The 8,562-nt window shown below is 40.9% G+C and overlaps 1 protein-coding gene across 1 annotated transcript; it reads right to left on the bottom strand.

Annotated features, from left to right (window-relative positions):
• Nucleotides 1–2,426: 2,426 nt before the first annotated feature.
• Nucleotides 2,427–6,444, bottom strand: LOC124388508 (C-type mannose receptor 2-like). The gene is made up of 4 exons (XM_046853203.1): nt 6,178–6,444; nt 3,024–3,353; nt 2,844–2,935; nt 2,427–2,677 (listed from the first exon to the last, which is right to left on the bottom strand). Exons 1-4 carry the CDS (start codon nt 6,416–6,418, stop codon nt 2,606–2,608), a joined length of 735 nt encoding a protein of 244 aa, XP_046709159.1. The 5' UTR covers nt 6,419–6,444; the 3' UTR covers nt 2,427–2,605.
• Between the last annotated feature and the right edge of the window lie 2,118 nt (nt 6,445–8,562).

Below are 8,562 nucleotides of genomic sequence, written 5' to 3'. Positions count from 1 at the left end.
ATGGGGAGGGTTGCGTTAGCTTTTGAGAGACCATCCACCCGACTCTCAGTGTCAATTAAGCAACCATCAGCGACACAGTCACATATCAATAGTCTGCTACACGACTCAGGACCACAGTTTATCTGACTATCTCACTGTACCTCAACATCTTTTATATTTATTTATTTATATTTTTAACAAAAATGGTCAAACAGAAATGTGTGCTGCATTAATCGCGTGTTAATAAAATGTGTGGCGTTAAAATAAGTTTGCGTTAACGCGGTCATTTTGACAGCCCTCCATGTATATAAATCTAAATATAAACAAGAACAAAAAATAATTACAGCACAAAATTGGAAATTCTTGCATCTCAGAAAATCCACTAACAGCAATGAAAGAATGAAAGGAAGTTTATATTAAAGGTCAAATAATCCATGTAGGCTTTTATTGTCATTTGATCGATAAACAGTGCAGTAGTTGGATTTACATAACACTTAAACTAGTTACATAAAATGCACATGTGCATAATTTTTCACAAAACAAAAAGTTCAACATAATACAAAGAGACAGTAAACCCAGGGACACCATATAAATATCACTACTATATTTTATAAAGTTGTAGAGTTGTAGTTGTAAATAGAGTTGTTGAATAAATAACTTTTATATAGTGAGGAAAATAAGTATTTGAACACGCTGCTATTTTGCAAGTTCACCCACTTAGAAATCATGGAGGGTCTGAAATTGTCATCGTAGGTGCATGTCCACTGTGAGAGACATAATCTAAAAAAAAAATCCAAAAATCATAATATATGATTTATTTATTTATTTGTATGATACAGCTGCAAATAAATATTTGAACACCTGTCTATCAGCTAGAATTCTGACTCTCAAAGACCTGTTAGTCTGCCTTTAAAATGTCCACCTCCACTACATTTATTATCCTAAATTAGATGCACCTGTTTGAGGTCGTTAGCTGCATAAAGACACCTGTCCACCCCATACAATCAGTAAGAATCCAACTACTAACATGGCCAAGACCAAAGAGCTGTCCAAAGACACTAGAGACAAAATTGTACACCTCCACAAGGCTGGAAAGGGCTACGGGGAAATTGCCAAGCAGCTTGGTGAAAAAAGGTCCACTGTTGGAGCAAACATTTGAAAATGAAAGAAGCTAAACATGACTCTCAATCTCCCTCGGACTGAGGCTCCATGCAAGATCTCACCTCGTGGGGTCTCAACGATCCTAAGGAAGGTGAGAAATCAGCCCAGAACTACACGGGAGGAGCTGGTCAATGACCTGAAAAGAGCTGGGACCACCGTTTCCAAGGTTACTGTTGGTAATACACTAAGACGTCATGGTTTGAAATCACGCATGGCACGGAAGGTTCCCCTGCTTAAACCAGCACATGTCCAGGCACGTCTTAAGTTTGCCAATGACCATTTGGATGATCCAGAGGAGTCATGGGAGAAAGTCATGTGGTCAGATGAGACCAAAATAGAACTTTTGGGTCATCTAATTCCTCTTCCTCCGTGTTTGGAGGAAGAAGAATGATGAGTACCATTCCAAGAACACCATCCCTACTGTGAAGCATGGGGGTGGTAGCATCATGCTTTGGGGGTGTTTTTCTGCATATGGGACAGCGAGACTGCACTCTATTAAGGAGAGGATGACCGGGGCCATGTATTGCGAGATTTTGGGGAACAACCTCCTTCCCTCAGTTAGAGCATTGAAGATGGGTCGAGGCTGGGTCTTCCAACATGACAATGACCCGAAGCACACAGCCAGGATAACCAAGGAGTGGCTCTGTAAGAAGCATATCAAGGTTTTGGCGTCGCCTAGCCAGTCTCCAGACCTAAACCCAATAGAGAATCTTTGGAGGGAGCTTAAACTCCGTGTTTCTCAGCAACCTGAAAGCCAGAAACCTGACTGATCTAGAGAAGATCTGTGTGGAGGAGTGGGCCAAAATCCCTCCTGCAGTGTGTGCAAACCTGGGGAAAAACTACAGGAAACGTTTGATCTCTGTAATTGCAAACAAAGGCTCCTGTACCAAATATTAACATTGACTTTCTCAGGTGCTCAAATACTTATTTGCAGCTGCATCATACAAATAAATAGTTAAAAAATCATACATTGTGATTTCTGGATTTTTTTTTATTTAGATTATGTCTCTCACAGTGGACATGCACCTACGATGACAATTTCAGACCCCTTCCCTTCTTCTCGGTCTCCGCATTCTCTCAACGGCACCCCGGATTACCCCGATCCTGCTGTTTTCCATGTTCACGCTGTCTGCACTACGTTTATTCGTTGCTGCCCAGCGCTGCGCTTTCCATAGCGCGGATCCGTGGATTCTCTACACAAACTGTCTCTGCTTTCACAGAACTTCGTGGACCGCGCTCCCGGAGCGCACCACTGGATATTACTGCTTCACTACAAGTATTGGTGGATTATCTCCTGAGTATTCTCAAACTTTGTTTGCGTTTTCTTCAGCTTCCGCCTCCTTATCTCCTGTATATTTCTAAACATATTCTCTCTCCTAATGCGGTTATATATAGCTATATCATTTAACAGCCTACTGAGAGACACAAAAGACATTTACATCACATCACATCTGCTTTTCTCTTTTTAAACACCAATCCGTCTGATTCCTCTCCATTTCACAGTGATGTTCCAGTAAACACTGAGTTTTTGCCAAATCTAAAGAGGAGAACATGAGCTTTAGTGCTAAATAGTATACAAAAGAGAAATCTGTGTCGTTATTATATAATTTATTATTCTAAAAACACTACTAATGAGATGAAGGCTGAGGTTCTGGCTGCATTACTGAGAAATTATTTTGACATTAGTGGAGGATGAAACCCACCTTATTCAGGACGGCTTCCTTTAGTGAAGGATCATTAACATCTGAATTGGCCTGAAGTTTGACTCGAATGATTTGTTTTCGTTCTGTGATTGCTGGTAAACAAGAAAACACGCATCAAATACACAATAATACCTGTAAAAGCTATAAATTGGGGTGAATATGAGAGTGAATGAAACTCACAGGAGTAACAGAAGAAAGGTTTTATGTCTGAGCAAAGCTCATCAGATGCTTTACTATTCGTTAAAGCCATACAGTTTTCGTTCTTCATGAGATTATCTGGTTGTCCAGGCATCATGGGAATGCTGGTAAAAATGGTACCATCTGACCATTTCCACGAATCTCTGAACAGACCGAACCAAGTGTTGACTTTGATCATTGCTTTGATGATTGAATTCTCTGTCGAGGTTTTTGCACTGGCCAGATCTGTGTGATACTGTCTGCAGTAACTTTGAGCATCAGACCAATTCTTTAAACTAGAGTAGTAAATGTATTGTCCTGTGCTTTTAGTGGCTGTGAGAATAAAAAAACAAACACAGTTACATACAATTCATTTTACACTGTTAAACAGAATAAATGCTTACAGTCAAAAACATTAACAAAATGAAAAACATGCCTCGACAGCACTGTAAATCGCTGATGTCACAGAAACTTCAGATATTTGTTTAAAAATGGTCACTATTTAGGAAACTTGGATGAGCTCATATGCTGCTCCTAGTGCACATGGATTGCACTGAATAAAGTATACACTAGCTTTATATTATGCTGGTTGGAGGGAGACGTTACAAGGACAAAGGAGAGACAGTCACTAGTAGGGGTGTAACGGTACACAACATTCACGGTTCGGTTCCTGCTTCGGTTTTTCCCTCACAATCCGGTTCAATTTCGGTACAGTTTAAAGGAAGTTGTATTTTTTTATTAACAAAGTTTACTATTATTAACATATGTGATCATCAACATTTAAAAATGTGTAACAATTTTGAATACAATGCCTGCTGGGCATATAATATAATATATAAAATAATATCTCTAATAATATAAATTAATTAAAATAAATCAAATGAATGCAATATACTTGTTTATTATTGATTTAATTGAGTGATCGATAATATTTGGCAGAAATGTAACTGATTAAATAAAATTTAACAAATTGAAATATTTAATTAAATAGTTATAATTTGTTAGACCCCATTTGGATCATTCAGATGTGTGTGTGTGTGTGTGTGTGTGTGTGTGTGTGTGTGTGTGTGTTTTACATTCAATATTTGATTTTCTAAAGTTATGATCCTAACAATTCTGGTTATTCTGTTCTGGTTATTTCAGCAGACTTTAACAGATGTCTTCATTCCTTCCATCCTTCATTTTTAATACATTTTTTTTTTTTATGACCACAGACATTAGAGCAATCAGTCTGGAGACATTACGTTCAGTGATTTGTGTTTTTTTTGGGATGGGGATGATGGTCGAACATTTAAAGCAGGCAGGAACTTCACACAGTTCCAGTGATCTGTTAAAGATTTTCGGTTTCGGATCTACAGTAAAACTCATTCTGATCATCAACCAGTTGTTGATTCCCTACAGAGCTGGATGGTGTCTTTTAGATTGTGGTTGTCCCTCAGGGCTTTCCACACTGAAGCTCCTCTTATTAGCGTTATCACAGCAGCTTCTCTCATTAGCGTTATTACAGCAGCTTCTCTCATTAGCGTTATTACAGCAGCTCCTCTCTGCCACTCTAATCTCCTTTGTTTAAAAAGTCCTTAATTGACAAAGAGAGCAGGAGAAGTTTAACCATTTTGCTGGGTAGAGAGCGAAGATTTGCAAGATGGCCACTAGGCAGTGCAGTTCTAAAGCCATGCTGTCTGACCAGCACCCCAAATCGCTTTCCATGCTTACGAGTCTTAAAGCATTTGAAGAACGTGGCTGCTCTGCCAACTACAGCAAAACGTCCCAATAGTCAAAAACCTTCAAAAGATTGTGTGGTGTGTTCTGCCGAATGTTCAGCAGTTCATCCCTGGTAAATGTGACTGTAGATGAAATACAAAAGTCAGGACAAACTAACAAAAACTGTTAAGCAACTGGAAAACTCCACACCGAGGAAGCCATCTGCTGTGCCATCTTGGAAGAAGATGGATTTGAATTATGTGGAATTGTCAGGATTTTATGATTTTAAGAGAAATTCTTGAAGCTGCACATCAAACGCTAAAGTATCCATAGTGTTTATATAATAATAAAAAAAATTTGCTCATTGGGCGAAGGCGGAGACTAAACTAACTTGCGGTCTGCCACTTAATATAAAGGATTGCATTCAGTATGTGCACCCGTACCAAAAATGCTCGGTACAAATACGTATACCGTTACACCCCTATTCACTACACTACTATGCAATACTGTCTGGTAGGAAATACTTTCTAGCCAGACATTATCGGGATCGTTCTGTTACCATTACCAAACTCTGTTACTAAAACATTTCAATTGGCCTCCACAATGCATTCAAACAGAAATTTTAGTACAGTAAAACCCCGTTGTACGAGCATAATTTGTTCTTGAAAATTGCTCGTAGGTCCATTTGCTCGTACGTTCGAACTAGTTTTCCCCATAAGAATGAATGTAAAATTATTTAATCCATTCCGAAACCTCATTCGATCGCTTATTTCTGCACTTAAAAAGAATTTGTAGCCTATTTTAACAAACAAATACACCACAAATTACCGTAATGTAAACATAATTTAACCCTTACCCATGTGGTAGTGGTTGATTGCGTGTGTGAGACGTGCACCATGCTCATAACCTTCTTGGTTTCAATGATAATTGTATTTACTTTCGTTTTCTCAGCACCATCACTGATTTTCTTGGGAGACATTTTTCAAGATTTCTAGTGAAATAAAAATATAACGTTAAAAAATGTTATGTTTTTGCTGCACTGAACAACGAGAGCAACCGAGTGATACGTCATCAACTAAGTAACTGATGCTTCCCTCGTCCGAAAGCGGGGAACCGGCAGCGTGGGTTTGCTCGTGAAATAGGGTAAAATTTTGCGAGCAATGTCGATCGTATCTCCGTTTGCTCGTACTATTAGTTGCTGGTACAACAAGGTTTTACTGTATCTTAAAATATCCTACTGGTTTTATTTTACTTTAATCTACTCAGTCTAATGCACTAATAAATAAAAAGATTTGGAATTGAATGTAAATCCACCACTTCATTCACTGTTTAATCTTAAAGCACTTTAAACCAGGATTAAGGTCAATGAGAAAAACTAAAAATACCTGTTATTTATTTTACAATTACAATTCTCCATTAAGAAAATGACCAAAGCATGTAATATGTTGTTCCTTACCATCATAGCAGACAAAAGGATACACGTTAGCACATGGACAATCGTACCAACCCGATGGTGCTATTGTAACACAAGCTTCTTTTCCCTTCCAGTTGTCAGGATTTGTTCCAAACCAGGTATAAAAGCTTCCAAGTGGTTGATTTCCCATTGACCAGTGCCAGCTGTTGACATCATTTGAAAGCCCAATCCAAGCGCTAGAATTAAAATTTTCACTCTGTGTGACATATTGGACTCGGATCATGTTTTTGGCATCTTCTATGGTGGCCAGGTCAGTGTGTGTAGCTCGGCAGTAGGTCTGAGCATCACTCCATATTTTTCCTTGCTGGATCAGATAATACTTACGAGGGATAGAGAGAGTGAAGGGAATGAATCCTGTGGAGGAGAGTTAAAAGTGTTTTTGTGCTAAATAGTTGCTTACTTCACAGCATCTAGATTTAATTAATCATATTATAGACACCAAATACTGAGGGTGAAGACTGAAAAAAGGACATACACTTTTTCCTAGACATACACTAAATGGACAAAACTGGGACACCTGACTTATGTGGTTCTTCCTAAAATGTTACCACAAAGTTGGAGAAATTTTCCCTCCACTTGACTTGGAGACCCAAATCTGTTTCAGCATGACAGTGCCCCTGTGCACCAAACCATCTCCATGAAGATCATCTCCAGTTTATGAATGTAACCATAGTTCCCAGAGGGAATGAGACGCTGCATCAACAACACTTTGGGAACGCTTCTGCATTGTTTACGTTCTAAATCATGTGTGTAATAAGTCCAATGGAAAAGCGCACCATCACCTGTGGGGTGACGTCATGACCAGGAAGCTATCAAAGCACAAGGGAAGGAAGTGCTTCAGGGAAGCAGGCAGTGTGGCTTGGAGACGCAGTGTCTCGTTCCTTCTGGGAACTATAGTTGCATTTGTAACCTGGAGAGGTTCCACTTCAGGAACACGAGTTGCATCAACAACGCTTTGGGAACGAGTGTCCAATAAAGCCAGAGTGACCAATCCCTGTCTACTGTAGAAGAGCACAGCTAGGTTGAAGGACGGAGGGGCCACTAGTGGCACTAAGGCCAAGGCTGTAAAACCTGACAAAGTCCGCAGTGTTGCAGATGTCTTAGAGGACAACTCCAGAGGATAAAGCCCTAGAGGGTGCCACACTTCAAGTAGAGTGAGCTCTGACACGATAGGTCAGAGAAGCATCCACAACCCACCTGCTAAGGCCCTGCTTGTTGGCAGGAAGACCCCTACTCGGAGGGCCATAGCAGATGAACAGCTGCTCTGACTTCCTCCACAGTTCATTTTTGTGGATGTCAGTGAAGCTTCTCCTGGTCTGGGGCCTAAAAAGGAGGAGGAAAGAATGCCTGGAGTATAACAGCTCATGGGACGACTGGGGGTACCTTGGGGACATACCCGACTTTGGGGTAGAGAAAGGCACTGGCCATGCCTAGAGTAAATTCCAAGAGTGAGGGGGCCACAGAGTGGGCCTGAAAATCCTCTAATCTCTTGAGGAAAGAGATAGACAGAAGAAACACAGTCTTAACTGTAAAGAACCTTAGTCAATGGCTTAAAAGGAGGCTCAAACAGGGCCTCCAAGACAATTGATTGTACTGATTGTACTGGAGGCCTCAGCCTCTGGATACCATGAAATTAATGTGTCGCCAAAAAGTCTTTACCCAGCGAGGAACACGTAAACCTTCATGGTGGAAGGAGACAACCCTTTGATGAATTGTTTTCGCAGGAATTCCTGCATTGGGTTGACCAGGCAGTTAACTGCCATCAACAAGCGCCATCTCGCGGCATAGGACCTCTCATGGAGGGAGCTCTGGACTGGAGGATGGTCTTTACCACGTTGGTGGAAAGACCAGAATCTAGGAGTCATCCAGAGCCACTGTCTCCTCAGCGCTGAACTGGGGTAAACTATTTTGCCCCCTGCCTGAGAGAGAAGATCTCTCCTGAGAGAAATCTCAGGGGGTGTTTGAAAATGGCTACCAGTTCCACAAACCATGGACTGCCTGGCCACCATGTTACACCGAGAGGACAAGAACTCTGTCCCGGCGAACTCTATCCAGAACTCCAGGGAGCAGCCTTAATTGGGAAAAGGCGCCGCACCTGTACCATTGCCTCCAGCCTTAGAGGGGCTGGGGGAGTAAGAAAGAACCACGGATGACAGTGTGACGTCTCTTGAGTTGCAAACAGGTCCACTTGCATTCTTCTCTGTAAAATCTCTCCTAAATCTGCTCCACAATTTCCAGGTAAGGTCACCATTTCCCGGACCTTGGCCCTTGCCTCAAGACGGTGTTTGCTTCCTGATTTTAGTGGCCTGGGATATACGGTGCCCTCAAAGAGAGGAGCTTCCATTCAGCCCACAGAAGTATCTGACG

The sequence above is a fragment of the Silurus meridionalis genome, chromosome 7 (genome assembly GCF_014805685.1).
Source record: "Silurus meridionalis isolate SWU-2019-XX chromosome 7, ASM1480568v1, whole genome shotgun sequence".
In the NCBI taxonomy this organism is placed as follows: domain Eukaryota; kingdom Metazoa; phylum Chordata; class Actinopteri; order Siluriformes; family Siluridae; genus Silurus; species Silurus meridionalis.
Note: the sequence above shows the minus strand (reverse complement) of the source record. Positions and strands in the feature narration are given on the sequence as shown.

Coding starts and splice junctions, on each gene's coding strand:
- LOC124388508 (XM_046853203.1), bottom strand. CDS start 6,418: ATGATCCGAGTCCAATATGTCACACAGAGTGAAAATTTTAATTCTAGC. Junction 3,354..6,177: donor TCCTTTTGTCTGCTATGATG/GTAAGGAACAAC, acceptor TTATTCTCACAG/CCACTAAAAGCACAGGACAA. Junction 2,678..2,843: donor AGGAAGCCGTCCTGAATAAG/GTGGGTTTCATC, acceptor TCTCCTCTTTAG/ATTTGGCAAAAACTCAGTGT.